Source organism: Platichthys flesus, chromosome 23 (genome assembly GCF_949316205.1).
Source record: "Platichthys flesus chromosome 23, fPlaFle2.1, whole genome shotgun sequence".
Classification (NCBI taxonomy): Eukaryota; Metazoa; Chordata; class Actinopteri; order Pleuronectiformes; family Pleuronectidae; genus Platichthys; species Platichthys flesus.
The window spans coordinates 14912341-14927650 of NC_084967.1; the positions used below are offsets into that span (position 1 = coordinate 14912341).

The 15310-nt window shown below is 46.1% G+C and overlaps 2 protein-coding genes across 4 annotated transcripts in view; one reads left to right on the forward strand and one right to left on the reverse strand.

The window, feature by feature from the left end:
- Positions 1 to 263: 263 nt before the first annotated feature.
- On the reverse strand, positions 264 to 8813 carry LOC133948593 (cryptochrome-1-like). The gene is made up of 14 exons (XM_062382434.1): positions 7967 to 8813; positions 4147 to 4255; positions 3895 to 4037; positions 3593 to 3777; positions 3398 to 3486; positions 3110 to 3250; positions 2685 to 2996; positions 2441 to 2592; positions 2135 to 2337; positions 1928 to 2041; positions 1717 to 1809; positions 1530 to 1607; positions 1298 to 1402; positions 264 to 1061 (listed from the first exon to the last, which is right to left on the reverse strand). Exons 1-13 carry the CDS (start codon positions 8122 to 8124, stop codon positions 1302 to 1304), a joined length of 1878 nt encoding a protein of 625 aa, XP_062238418.1. The 5' UTR covers positions 8125 to 8813; the 3' UTR covers positions 264 to 1061; positions 1298 to 1301.
- Positions 8814 to 13454: 4641 nt separating this feature from the next.
- The window catches only part of LOC133948870 (ankyrin repeat and BTB/POZ domain-containing protein 3-A), a 106077-nt gene continuing 104221 nt past the window's right edge, over positions 13455 to 15310 (forward strand). For all 3 annotated transcript variants that reach the window (XM_062382929.1, XM_062382930.1, XM_062382931.1), the window contains exon 1: positions 13455 to 14602. In XM_062382929.1, the coding sequence (XP_062238913.1) occupies positions 13738 to 14602 (865 nt within the window). In that variant the 5' untranslated portion in view covers positions 13455 to 13737. The remainder of the gene's footprint in view (positions 14603 to 15310) is intronic.

Genomic DNA, 15310 nt, shown 5'->3' on the forward strand with positions numbered 1-15310 from the left:
TCTTGACATCTCTTTCAAATATCTGCATTATGACAAAGATAAAGGATGAGGGGTAACAGGAACATAAATATTAACTTTATATAGGGTGACTGTGACCTTTGACCTCTGACATTGTATCAGTCGTACTGGTCCGCATTTTATAAAGTTCCCCACAGGCAGACTTATCTCATTTAACTACTGCACATATTACTGATTCCAAAGTTTAACCTCTATATTTATTGAATGATTTTCAACCTCATTAAATAACAGAGAGAAACAGATCGTATATTTAACCCACTTTTAATGAAACAAGCAGATTGAGCAAATGGAGCAGTTCTCTCAAGTGGTACAGTTATTTGGAAATATACAGGGGGGGGGGGGCATGATATAAAGACTCCTCATTCCTGCGACAAGGAGGATGCACTGATAGTTACTGTCACACAGATATCGCCTCTGAAGTGTTGAGGAATAAGATGAGCCAGCTCGGACACAGAGGAAATGATCGAGACACTTGTGGATAAATACTTCAGATGGTTTGAAAAATGGGAAAGTTGAGTAAACAACGGCCGGCAGCTGTTATAGCACAGATATAATATTTATCACCGTTTGTTTTTTTTGTAGTTTTTTTTGGAATGGACGTTCTATAAAAGCTTGAATTTGTTTTGAAAATATTCCAAAAAGAAAAGTCCATCCCCAATAATTTCTCATGTCAAAAATATATATATATATATATATCAATGGGTCTATGGCGGGAAAGGTTGTGTACACAAAGAGAGAAAACACACATACAAAAATTCAAATATGTACAAGTTGTGTGGTGAAATTAGCAAATTCATTATTTACACAAGGATGTTTTGTCCCGGCAATATTAACCAAAAGACGAGCCCAATGTAGCAGCCTCTGTGGTGACAGCACCGGGCAGGCTGCTCTGTCCAGATGAGAATATACAGTCCGATTTACTGGAGACACTGGGAGTTTTTTAATGACGGGCTCGTTTCCTGCTGAAGGGGAGATCACGTGATGTTGTGGTGCTTTCAGGAGAATGTAGCGTCCACTCCGTGTTGGCTGTTTGCAGACACTTTCTGTGTGGAGAGAGAAAAGACAAAGAGGATGGAGGATTAAAACGAATAATAAATGCTCGTTAAAGATCCAGAGTTTCTATGTTGTTCTAAGTTTAAACACTGATATCTGCTTTGGATGCAGTTGATGGATGAACATCTCATCTTCAGAGACCCTTGAGGAACTTTAACATTCCCACTTTCTGTCACATCCCCTTTTCCCTCCTATAAAGACTTAAGGTCAGATCCTGTTGACTAACCTCTCTAGTGAGTGCTCTGCCTCTGGAGTTTGGAGCTTTTGCCGTTTCCAGAGTCCTCGTTGTGACGTTTGCCGCCGGTCAGAGTGATGGAGTGGTGTTCAAGCCCTGGAGAGTACAACAGCACAGGTCAGAAATACAGTCCACTAGAAACACCTTAGATATAGGACACAAATATTAAAGTTTAAAGCACGATGATCCAGACTACAGTTCTGGTGGACCTATCAGCACTCACCTTTCTGAATGACAGGGGCCGGAAGCTGCTGGCTGCCTTGAGTGTAACACATCATACTGGAGCTGGTGCTGGAGTAACCTGGAAAACAACAAGCACGAGTTAGCTGAGATGCTATGAGGCCTTTACAACAGATGGATGCCTGATAACTCAACAGAGAAGACTGGATTCGATGGGAGCTCCTCCTCACCCTGCTGGTGTGTGCTGGTTTGCTGACCCCCCTGCTGGTACAGCATGACACCGCTCTGCCAGTCTCCCTGGGAGTGAGCCGGCATCCTGTAGCCTGGAGCCAAAGACAAGAAAGAGCTCTTGAGCATGGATGTAACTTAGCTGCAGGTAACTACGAGGACAGTCATGAGAAAGGAGTTTTGAGTGGGAGAGGAGGGGGGGGTGTCTCTTACCGGACGCAGGTGCTGCATCATGAGTGGCCTCAGAGTGGAATCCCATCCCGTCTGAGGCTTCACCGGCACTGTTGCCGTTACCATTGGAGTTGGAGGGAACTGTCGCCAAAAGGCCTGAGGACACAGACAACATCACGGCAAGTTTAATACTACAGACTACAGGCTTCATATTAATACTAAACATGTCTGAGAGAAGCTGGTCCTCACCGAGGCCCCGGTAACAGGAGAGCTGCTGGTAGATCTGCTTCATGCGCTCGATGTTGAGGCGGCTGGCTTCTGCGTGGTGCACCATGGGCTTTGGGTAGTGGACTCCGATAATACACTTGGCTGCCTTCTGTACACTCTCCGGAGCGTTCCAGGGATCATAGATGTACTTTGCTGGAAACCCTCGCAGAATGGGCAGGTAGCGCCTGATGGAGGAGACCAAGGAGGTTTTAGTCGACATGTCAGTGACGTCCATGTTACATGTAAAATGAGTTTGTTTAACCAGCGCATCAGATCAGATTGTCTCACCGTATGTAGTCTCCGTTGGGGTCGGTGCGTCGTCCGAACCCGACAGGACAGTAGCAGTGGAAGAACTGCTGGAAGAAGGAGCTGCAGCTGAGCCACATCCAGCTGCCTGCGTTCACGCTCCAGTCCGCATCCAGCAGCAGCTCCTCGAACACCTGAACACACACACAAGCCTCATGTTAACCCACAAACAACAGCGTTTATATCTCTCTCTAAACTCCTGTCCTGTTGAATCGACATGGCCTACCTTCATGCCCTCCTCCCAGCTGATCCACAGGTCTCCTCTGGTCAGGAAACAGGCCACGGCGTGCCGGGCCAGGTGGTGGATCCAGCCCTCCTGCCTCAGCTGCGTCATGATGGCGTCGATCCAGGGGAAGCCCGTGCTGCCCTCCGCCCACTTGGCCAGCGCCTCTGCGTTGCGGTCCCAGGGGATCTGGACACAGATGGGGTTGCTCTCCATCTTGTCGAAGCACGGGTTGTTGGTGGCCGCCGTGTAGAAGAACTCTCGCCACAGCAGCTGACCGTAGAGCGAGAGGGGGGGGGAGCTGTTCTTCTTCACCTTGAGGGGTTGGAAAAGAGGATAGAGCAGTGTGAAATTTGATCCTTGATCCACTTCTGTTATTTGCTGAACCAGAGCTGTTCTTCTATCTTGAGAGGTGTTCACTGACGTACCTTCTTGTAGAGATCGGTGAGTTTGAAGTAGAAGAGGCGGCAGGAGAGGCAGCCAAAGCGCAGGTACGGGCTGAGGCCTGTCGGGCTGGCGAGCAGCGAGTTGGCGTTCATTCTGGGACGCTCGAAGTTGGCAACCCACGCCTGATGAAAAGAAGAAAGGGATCAGATGTGAACCATGCAGGACAGCAAGGCTCCCATGAAGGCTGTCATGTTCGGAGAGGAACAGCCAGAGCATCTCACTGTAACTGGACAATAGGTTAAATGCTTTTTAAAGATTCTTCGTCTTACCTTCCTCTCCAAATGCCTCTCGAGTCGTGTGAGGGCTTCAGTCTCTCCGCCCGGCCACACAGCCGAGGACAGACCCTCCGTGTCGAAACCTGCAGGGACACATTAGAAACAACACATTCAAATCTAGGCTGCGCTTTTGAATTTCCTTATATATTATATGTGATAATGTTTTTACATCTCTATGGCTCCACTCACCCAGCTCCTCCAGGGAGGGGACCCCAAACTTGTCATCATGGTCATCGGACAATGGCGTGGCGCACTTCCCCATGATGTCAGCGGTGATGGACTCCGCAGGCACCTCCACTGCCTCCATACGACTGATGAGGGTCTGGAACCGCTTGTAGGTCAGAGGTGACTGACCCCCATTCAACTCTATGATCCTGCAGAGAGGAAACCAGAACAATAAAGAGTCAAGCACCTCGAGGAAACTTAGATAGAAACACACAGGTGGTTTCACAGATGGATTAAATGCAGCTGCTGAGGTGATAGCGACTCACTTGTCCAGGTCGTAGAGTGTGTGTGAGGTTCGGACTGTCACCTCCACTCCGGCCTCAGAGGCCAGCTTCTTGATCGCTGCATCTCGCTCCTTCCCAAAGGGCTCAGAGTCGTACTCATAAGACAGCCGAGATATCTTCCACTCCTGGAGAACAGGGATGAATAACAATAGTTATTAATAAAGTTAAGTTGAAGTGAGAGGACTTGATGGTTAATGGTCTAAGCACGCGGGTGCTCACAGGTAAACATTTCACCTTGAAAAGTCTGGGAAAGACATCGGTGGGTTGGCCACGAATCACAAACAGACGGGAGTTAAGCTTTCGAAGGCTGGAGTCCAAGTCCTCCAGACTCTGCAGTAGGAACCTGGAGGAGGATAAGAACAGAGCACGGTTAAAAATAGAGCCCGACCAAAGACATGAACTCGAATGATGTAAAAGCTGGAAGAGGGGACGTCGTGTTCCTTTCAAATCAAAGTTCAAAAGATGAATTATTCTGTTTGAACATGGAGGAGGGATCCGTCTCATGCTGGGTTTGACAAGACAACCAGATAAACGCAGCACTTCCCTGTCAGCCCAGTCTCTGATGTGCAGATGCTTGCACCAGAATCTCAGGAGCACCACCCACACTGAAACACACTGTGTGTGCAAAGCGCCGGCACAAAGAGCGTCTCCCGGAGTCGGTGACCTAGTTCAGTGTGTTCTGCTGTTTTCCTCCACAGCGTGCGACAGAGGCACAGACGCTGGTTGCGGTTACATGACTCCGGTGCATTAGCATAGAGCTGACACGTGAATATGCAGATTTGTTCCCTTAAATTACATAAATCATGTTCAGCAGCAGCCGGTTCTCCTCGTCTCGTCCTCATGGGAGCAACGTTCAAACCACAGACACAACACCGTGCTTTGAATTACATCTGTTATCTCTATCTGCTACTAGTTGATTATGGATTAATAATTGTTTCAATTATTAGAGCGGCAGTTACATGGGGCTTCCCGTGCTGTCGCAGGTGGAAGCTTCCTGTTCAGCTCTACTCATGTATTACACTGGTAAGATGAAGGCCTGTGGTGAGAGAGACCAGTACCCAGCTCTCCCTCTGCTGTTTATTAGTCGGTGTCATGTAAAACAAAGCGAAGACGATCATTTTCAACTCCTTCATGAATGTTAATGGTTCCTGTGACAGCGGCTGGATGGACGTTGATCTTTCAGAATCATGAAGAGCCACTGAGAGTCGAGATCAAAACAGAGCTGAGGAGAATTGAGATGAAGGTGTAGATAGAAGCCCTGATGGGGAACAACGAGATCAGATATCAAGTAGAACATAACAGTCGCAGTTTACTGTGCAACCCAAGAGGGTCAGATTGTGTCTCGCTGATAAATAACACACGACACAAAAAGGGTTGTCGTCTTTTCTTTGAGGCTGTGAAGCTCTGTGAAGGAGACTGGATTATAAGGTGGTAATGTTTGTTATGATAATAGTTTAAACAGTTCCACCATCACATCTGGAAGCGGTTACAGTCTTATCTGATGGCCACTGAGCAGCACCCTCACATCGCAGCCCAGATTCATCCAGCCAGCGCGGGGATTGAGTGTGAGGCCACTAACTGTGTCAGCTGCTCCAAGGTCAGTGTGAGGCGGCCGAGCAAGATCCAGACCATGTGACTCCAAAACAATAGAGGAGATCTCATGCCCACCCCGATGTCCATTTGTTTGTTTGTCAGCAGGATTATGCAAAAACTAATGAATGGATTTCCATGAAACTCGGTGGATGGAACACGGGCCAAAACAGAACTCATTAAAGTTTGGAACCAGAGAAAGGGTGAGTTGAGTTTTCCGTGTCTACATTAAGAACTAATCAGGGATATTCAGGGGACTGACATCTATGGCGGTACTATCCTAGTTCCTCCTGCTGTCACAGACCTCCTCCTTGTGATAAACACTCTTTTATGGAGGGACTCTGCTCTAATTAAATCCTCGTGACCTTCTTCTACATGATGTTAAGGACTTTCAGGATCATGGCCCATCCAGATTCAGGCCTGAACGGTTAACATGGATATCAGATGTGGCGCTCACAGTTGTGCTGCTGATCCCCAGAGGGAGCTGGGGTCTCTCACTGCAGCAGAGAAGCAGAAGTAGGTCGAAACAAAAAGACGAGGAGGACGGGAGGTTTACGACTAACACAGTGACCTACTTGCGCCACGTGGGAGGGGGGGTATTCTGATTACATGATCAGACAAGGACCCTCTTCATTCATAAAAGGTCGCTCACTAGATCTCCAAGAAGAGGTGAACAAGAGCTACTTACAGAGGCTGAATAGTGTAGCCGGCTTTTACTGCCTTCAGCACAGGACTCGATTTCCTGCTTTGAGCGATGTATAATGCAGGATATCAACAGTGGCACATTATCACTCAGCTTTGATTAAAGCCAACATTCAATGACACGCCAGTGCACCATTATTTTATATGGCTGCGTCAATGAATATCAATTAGAGCTTCACTGCAGCATTTCATTTGTAAAAACTAATTCTCAACCCAGAGGTAAAAACAGCGGAGAGAAGAACTGCACTGAGAACATCGTTTATGATTCTGATGAAACAGGATTTAAATCCCCCTGACTGCTTTTGTCTTTTTGATATTTTCCAACCTATTCAGAGACTAAGGGTTTTAATATTTCATTCCCATGTCTACTTGGTCCATAAAGCACAAAATAAGGGAACTGGAATCAGGGCACTCGGAAGTGAACTACTTGCGAGCGCTGCATCACCCGTGGCTGAAGTTATACAACCGTGTAAGAATAACCAGGATGCTCCATAACAGGCGCGTGTTTGCTGCTGCTGCCCTACTCTCCCATTGACGGCATGGGAGAGCAACATTATTCAGGCTGCACAGCAGGAGAGGAAACAGGAGCCACAAAGCAAGACAGCCACTGTCCTGTGAACCTCAGGAGCCCTGGATTCAACATCAGCATGAGTCGACCAATAAGTCCTCCAGCTTTGAGTACAAAAAACAGTCCACCAACATTGTTCCTATCTCCGTCACATGAGCCTGTCAAGCTCCTTACACTTGAAAGGTGCCAGGTCTATAATTATCTTCTAAAGTTCAAAGACCAGAATCCATTTTGGGGGAAATTACAGTCTAGCAAGAAGAAGACAATCAACGCATTAAATGACTGTTGATCAATCAGACCTTTTCAGGAGGAGGGAAAAGTAATGTCATAAATGATGTGGGTTGTCCCCATCCAGCACTTGGTGTACAGTAGCTTCTATAATTGATGTTTCCACTGTTCTTGAGTACATGTAATGAGATAATTGAGGAGTGCCACTCACATAGGTGTGTGTGTGTGTACGTGTTGTGTGTGTGTGTTACTCATTCAGAAGATTTAATCCATTTCTAAACTGCTCAATTCTAATCCTCATATTATGATCACAACCTGACCAGATTTCCCTCACGTGCCAGAACAAGCTTAATTTACAATGACATTTCAAGAATGCACCTGATCCACAGCGGTGCCCCAGATTATCTGTTACATGCACTCTGGAGTAAGAAGTGCTCGTGTGTCTCGTGTCCCTGCAAACACGTGGTCCGAGGCACTCCCTTAATTGGTCCTTCATAACAACAAGCATCACTGTCACAATATAGCCACTGAATTATTAAATATTCAGACATATCATTACCAATAGAATCTATCAGCAAGTATAGAAATGTTCTGCAAGGGGTTGACAGCTTTGACCCAACTTTCATCTGACTGACAATCCAATGATAATCAATGTGGCATCATAAGAGAGAAGGAGAAGACAAAAGAGACACTGAGACCAAAACTGTTGGACATTAATTGACCTGACTGCCACTTAACTGCCAATATACCCTATTATTTTAACAACCAATTAAGACATGAGCAAAACAAAAGCCTATTCGTACATCTACAACCTCGAAGTGCATACAATAACCAGCAGCTGCCCACTACATCTGTTTTGCATCGGAACAATTAGTAATTTCGTAGATTTGGGGTGAGTGTGTGTTTGTGTGTGTTTGTGTGTCTGTGTGTGCACGGTGCAGCTCTCGGTATGAACCGGGGTCTCACCTCCACCTGTTGATCCCGACGTTGGAGGATCCGGCGAACCAGGGGTCGAGGATGTAGATGCAGCGCACGGAGTCCGCCCCCTGCAGGGACTCCTTCAGGGCCGGGTTGTCGTGCAGCCGCAAGCCCTTCCTGAACCAGTGGATCGTGTTAACGACCATCGCTCGACTGGACGAGTCCTGTGTTTGGAATCTCCTTCGAGGATGAGATTCTATATCTGCTCCGCTCCCTCCTCTTCTATCCCCGACGATGAAGAAGCCCCTTTGAGCTAAATTCACTCTGTTTCTAGTGATTTGAATAATGAGCTTCTCTTAAGTTAACCTTGCTCTAACAGAACCTTTTCCATTATGTCGAAGAAGTTATAATCTGACGGCTGCTGAACCATTTGGCCTCAGGAGGCTGCTGACCAGTGGAGAAGTGCGGCGACCCGGCGGGCTTTAGGACCGCGCGGTGCGGATGGACCACGGCTGGTTGTATAACTTGTGTGAAAATGGAGCAAAATGTTCCAATTAACAATTAACGAGGCAGAGACGCGACCCGAGTGTAAGTTTCTCTCCGAAATCAGCTCCTGTGGACCGGGGGACACGGTGAAGAGGACCCGGCTGCTCCCTGCTCCACTTCCACAGCTGGGTTATGTAAACCCGGATCCTGGAGGAGGCTCCCGGGCGGATCCGTCTTCTCCTGCGGGGACTGAAAGCTCCGTGAGCGGCCTGAGTAGCTCCGCGGGTTCCGTGGGACTCGTCTCCGTCAGCTGTCCAGAGGAGAGGGGATTCGAGCTTATCACGTATCGTTGATGACAACAGTGCGACTGCGATCACCCGCTGGAGCACCTCGCCGCACGATGCAAGCCCTGACGCCGCCCCAGCTGCTGACGCACGCGGCTCCCGGGTGCTGTGATTGGCCCTCCTCGCTGCGTGGGTGTCCGAGCGAGGTCACGTTTTTGCAGCGTGCGGCCGCTGCCCTCAATAAAACTGTGTCCCCTTATGGTCACTGTTCGATTCCCATACACCGGTTTTACATAAAAACCCACTTTGATTCACATGAGCTTCACTTTGTACTCTCTCGTTACAAAAAGTTTAAAAAAATAAGTTAATAATAGCAAAAAAAAGTTACAAATAATGTAAAGTTAGACTTTGATGATCAATTATTTAGATGTAAACTGATATAAACAGTTAAAAACGTCAACGTGTTCAGTTTGAGGAGGTTCCTGACTTGTTTACCCCAGAAGAACCCGGATGAGCACATTTGTCTGGCATGGGCGGATGGAGCTCACGTGCGTGTGTGTGGGTGTGTGTGTGTGTGTGTGTTATTGTAGTACAACCATAGACTGTATAACAGGTCACACCCTCAGTTTCTCCTCTATTTTCTCATACTCGTCATTCTTGCACAGAGAAATCAATTTTATAACGATTTAATGAAAAAAACTTGTGATAGTTTTGCATGGATCAGTGTGTGAGTGTGTGTGTGTGTGTGTGTGTTTGTGCGTGTGTGTGTGAGTGTGTGTGTATGTGTCAGTTGAAAGCAGTGGCTGAACTTTTACTAATGTAATAGTATAACCTGCTGTGAGGCTTAAAACTATTTCTATCTCCCACCTCATTGTATTACATACATTTTGGGCTGTTCATATATTATTAAATCATAATTTATTTAATATATATCTGACTATCTTTCTATATCATCTGTTTTCCTTTATATTTTCTCTTAATGCATTATTATTGTTAATCATCACGGTTAGTATCAACGAGTTTTCTTCAAATTTTCTCTATTTACAAATGCGTCACATTATTCTCTTACATAAAAATTACTCATTATGCAAGAATTGCGGTTTGGGGAAATGGGCGTAGTACCATGTTTTGGCCACTGAGTAGCAGTATAGCTCCACAGTAATATCTGATAACTTTATACACTGCAGTCATATAACTTTAAATTCTGTTGACATATATACTGTTGACATATCTATATAAATAATTGTGAATCTCCTATTGGATGCTAAACTTTCCCATATTGGCAAATAATGCATTTCTGCTCTTGTATTTCATTTTCTATAAGTGTTGCTATTATTCAATCTAACTTTTTTTTTGGTTTGTTTTACTATATTTTAGAAGTACCAAATGCAATTTAAACAACAGTCATTTAAGAATAAAATACATGTAATTTACAATTTTACAGTTTCAAGTTTATTATCATTCGAGCAGTACCTGTACAACATACATTGGATTTTAAATTGCGTTTCTCAGGACCAGTGTGCACAGACAAAGAGTTCAAACACAATACAAACAGCAGTTTTAAAAGACAAGTGCAATAATCATAAAGTGCAGTCAAGTGCGCGAGTTAAAATTATTTAAATTAATAATAAAAAAAGATAATGGAAGGCATAATAAATACAGGTATACAAATAAAAAATAAATAGAAACAAATAGGCTGTTAAAAAAAAAAACATGCCTTGAATAAAATACTTAAAAGTACATGATTAAATAAATCATGAGATTAAAACTAAAAGAAGATAGCACATAAGGTCGAAGCATGGTCATGTGATATGTTTCCTTTTCTGGCAAAACACAAACAATCTCTCATCTCGCCAGGAAACTCATGATCCTTCTGCTGTTACCAGGCAACCAAGGCTTGATAAGTGAGGACAAGCTTGAGGAGGACCACAGTGCACGTGAAGGACCACAGTGCACGTGGAGGACCACAGTGTGCGTGGAGGACCACAGTGCACGTGGAGGACCACAGTGTGCGTGGAGGACCACAGTGCACGTGGAGGACCACAGTGCACGTAGAGAAGCAGCTGACAGCTGCCCACCTCCACTGCTCTCACCAGAGTGTATCATCACAAAGATCTGCTGCACTGCCTCAGCAGCCTGTGATGGACTGCTGGAGCCCGGACTCCGGTCCTGAAGGGCGGCACCAGAGAACCCCGACATCTTACTGTTCATATAGAGGGAAGAATCATCAATGCAAAACTCACACAAACTAAATCACCTGCTCATTCTCTCTATGGAGGTCGTGCAAGAATGAATACTGTTGCAGGTGGAACTCGTGTCACCTGTTAGAATCTTCCTTTGGTTAAATTATTCCATATTCAATTGATAAACATCTTCCCTGATGGATATTTCTTGCTCAGAAACAGATTTGTCTCTTGCATTCAGAGGCTGTGTGTGTTCCTGTGGAGCATCTTGATATAGATGAGCTGAAATACTCTGCGTTGAAACATACATCATGCAGAGGGATTGTCTCTTTTTTTTACCATTTGTCACCCAAACAATGAGAGTAAGACAACTGCCATGATTTGTTATGCCCTTTTCTCCCATCTGTTACTTTTTGCAACACAGGGGTGTCTCGCATCATTTCTCCAAATTCCAGTGCAGAGCTGTGGGTTGTTTGTTTTTTTCCCAGTTTCAGCTCTGGGAGTAGTGCAGTGTCATGCTAAGAAAATATGAAAGGGCCTCTGGCGTGGCAGGCAGCGTGGACAGATGGTCGGTCCGGCTCCGAAGCACAAGGAGAAGCCCCAGCAGAGTGGATGAATCATCAATCCACCAACTGCTCCTCTCAGCACGTCCTCCGAATCCATCTCACCCGCTCTTTGTTTCCAAAAATTGTTGTATTATGGAGGATCAGCCGCTCGACAACATCAACAACATGACGAGGCAGTGATACCCCCTCGAAGCAGAAGGTCTGCACGCTGGAAGCAGCTCAAAGGAACCTGCTTCAAAGAGTGAAATATTGATAGGACCATGAGATTAAAGCTTGTATGATGTTCCTCTGTACAGACCCACTTTCACTTCCCACTTCAAATGACCAGTAGAGCTGGAGTCCTGTGGGACGACCTCTGCAGAAGAAGAGCGTGTCACTGCAGGACCTCGGACTTTGTGATGTCATCCCTTTGTAACAACAATCAGAATAATCAACACATGAGGCTCCATTCAGAAAAATATCATATATCCATAATATCATAAAAAATATATGAAGTAAATGTTTGTATTTACATTTATACAGAGCAAGGGAGAATAGATTATTAAAGTAGTGTTAAGTGTTTGAGATGTCTGTTTATTAAAATATTAAGATTGAAAGAAAATCCTCAGAACGATGGACGGACCAACAGTTAGGTAAGTAGATAGATAGATAGATAGATAGATAGATAGATAGATAGATAGATAGATAGATAGATAGATAGATAGATAGAGAGATAGATAGATAGTTAGATTGATAGATAGATAGATAGATAGATAGATAGATAGATATATAGATAGATAGATAGAGAGATAGATAGAGAGAGATATATTGATTGATTGATTGGTTTATTGATTGATTGATAGATAGATAGATAGATAGATAGATAGATAGATAGAAAGATAGACAGACCGATCGATAGATCGATAGATAGATAGATAGATAGATAGATAGATAGATAGATAGATAGATAGATTGATAGATTGGTTGATTGATTGATTGATAGATAGATAGATAGATAGATAGATAGATTGATAAATTGATAGATTGATAGATTGATTGATAGATAGATAGATAGATTGACAGATTGATAGATTGATTGATTGATAGATAGATAGATAGATTGATTGATAGATAGATTGATAGATTGATAGATTGATAGATTGATAGATTGATAGATTGGTTGATTGATTGATTGATAGATAGATAGATAGATAGATAGATAGATAGATAGATAGATAGATTGATTGATTGATAGATTGGTTGATTGATTGATTGATTGATTGATTGATAGATAGATAGATAGATAGATAGATTGCTAGATTGGTTGATTGATTGATAGATAGATAGATAGATAGATAGATAGATAGATAGATAGATAGATAGATAGATAGATAGATAGATAGATAGATTGATAGATTGATAGATTGATTGATTGATTGATTGATTGATTGATAGATTGGTTGGTTGATTGATTGATTGATTGATTGATAGATAGATAGATAGATAGATAGATTGATAGATTGGTTGATTGATTGATTGATAGATAGATATCATATTAATTTTTCAATGTGTTTCCTGATGAAGTTACTGGGCCTGTTGATGAGGTTGTGATAACATATGTATCGTCTGAATCATGTGAAGCACGTTGGATGATGTGTAGCCACAAAGTTGTATAGTATACAAACATATATATTTCATGCATTGTTATCCAAATCAATCCACAGACTTGTCAGTATCATCTAAAGCTGTCATTTCATTTCAGCAGTGAAGATAAAACGTGTGTTTCACACATGTCATGAGTTCTCATCGCCCCATGTGTCGCCTCCTCGGGGATCCATCTCTCCTCCTGTCCCCGGTCAGCTCACTGCAGCACAGACCGCTCGGCACAGACGCCTCCATGAACCAGTCTGTATTCTGCGGCTGTTCCTCCAGCAGCAGGTTGCCTCTGCTCGAAGGCAGCAGGTAGGTGTTGTTCGCGTCAATCACACCTACCTGAGACGCGTATTGGCCCGTTGGAGCCCGCGGGGCTGCAGGCTCCACCTCCGCGCCAGAGCCGTGCCTGCTCTGCGCTCTGTGCTGGGTGCGCGCGGAGGCTTGTGCGCGCTCAGGTTACTCGAGTGAAGTTGTGGACCAGAGGAGATCGGAGGCATCCGGCGACCTGAGGACGGAGGAGACGCGTGGAGGCTCCGGAGGAAAGTGGGCAGCTCGCGCCTGTGGCTTCACTTCGCTGGACTGGATTTACTGGGCGAGGAGACGCACAGGGACGAGTTTGTGGCGTTTAACTGGGGGAGCGAGCATTCCCAACAGTATGCGGTGCAGCTATGGCAGGCAAGGGTAAGACCGTCGTGAGGACGCTGGAGGATCTAACGCTTGATTCTGGTTATGGTGGAGCCGCGGACTCGGTCAGGTCTTCCAGCGTGTCGCTGTGCTGCTCCGACGCGCACCAGTCCATCGTGCATGGGGGCAACGGCTGGCATCTGACGGAATCCATGCACAGCCGACAGAACAGCGTGGACACGGTGAACACCGTCCTGGCGGAGGACTCGGAGATCCTGGAGTGCTCGGGTCAGTGCGTCAAGCTGCCCGAGCTGGAGGACGTGCCATGGAGCCTCGGCGAGGTGGAGGGCGCACTGAGGAGGGACGAGGACCTGATGCTGGGGAACCCGCCGCCGGAGGTCCTGGCGCGGCTGTCGGCACTCATCGGCCGCGCGCTGGTGCGGGTGGCCCGGGAGGCGCAGCGGCTCAGCCTCCGCTATGCCAAGTGCACCAAGCACGAGATCCAGAGCGCCATCAAGGTGGTGCTCTCCTGGACCGTCTCCGTCAACTGCATCACGGCGGCTCTGAGCGCGCTGTCCCTCTACAACATGAGCACCGGGGACAAGTTCAGCCGCGGCAAGTCGGTGCGCTGCGGGATGGTGTTCTCCGTGGGGAAGTTCTTCAGGTGGATGGTGGATAGTCGGGTGGCCCTCAGGATCCACGAGCACGCCGCCATCTACCTCACCGCCTGCATGGAGAGCCTGTTCCGGGAGGTGTTCGGCCGCGTCCGGCGCAGCGCGCTGGTGGAGAGGGACAACGGGGTGCCCAAGTTTACGCTGGAGTCTCTGGAGCAAGCCATCAACGGGGACTCGGAGCTGTGGGGTCTGCTGCAGCCCTACCAGCACCTCATCTGCGGCAAGAACTCGAGCGGTAAGACAAGTCCACAAGAAACGAGCAGTTCACTGACATGTCGTTCTCTCCCCTGTCACCGTCCAGTGGGTTTGACCTTGACCTCCATCACCAAAGCGCGTCCACGTGTTGCAGGGAAACTCAGGGTCTGAGACTCAGGAGCATAAAGAGCTGAGTTCTCCTTGAAGCCTCTTCATCTCAGGGTTCAAACCAGTGATGCTGGAACCAGTGCAGAGCCCATGATGGGAAAGTAGTATGACTCTAATTACGCTGGGGGGGAATGTCCACTGCTTATCTTCCAAACAAAAAGGGCCTTGAATATTTATCACCCTCTGCTTTTTTAGACCCCTGCAATGACCCCCCCCCCCCCCCACACACACACCTAACTGCCTGTATCTTGGTTATCAAAAAGCCCCCCCCCCCCCCAGCAACAGTCAGAACAGATATGTATGGTTGAAAAAAGATCAGACCAGCTCCAGCCTTTGTTTCTTTGAAGCCATTGTGCTCTCAGTTTTCACGGAGGAGCGAGGAATGCTGACGTTAATGATTGTTTTCAGACAGAGTCAAACCCCGGAGTGCACAATGTGTGTACTGCTGAAATCTGTGTGTCGTGACTCTGCAGGAGAAGCAGGATTTGTGTTTGCATTGTGTTGTTGATAAAGGCTGAGCCTCTTATCCAGAAGCTGTGAATGAGAGACAAACTTAGTCTTTGTAATATTGACCATAGAA

What these genes read in the sequence shown, in the direction of transcription:
- LOC133948593 (XM_062382434.1), bottom strand. Translation starts at nt 8,124, where the DNA reads ATGGTCGTTAACACGATCCACTGGTTCAGGAAGGGCTTGCGGCTGCAC. An exon ending in CCCCTCCCTGGAGGAGCTGG is followed by an intron (nt 3,487 to 3,592) that starts GTGAGTGGAGCC and finishes GTGTCCCTGCAG; the next exon opens with GTTTCGACACGGAGGGTCTG. An exon ending in CTCCTGTTACCGGGGCCTCG is followed by an intron (nt 2,042 to 2,134) that starts GTGAGGACCAGC and finishes CTGTGTCCTCAG; the next exon opens with GCCTTTTGGCGACAGTTCCC.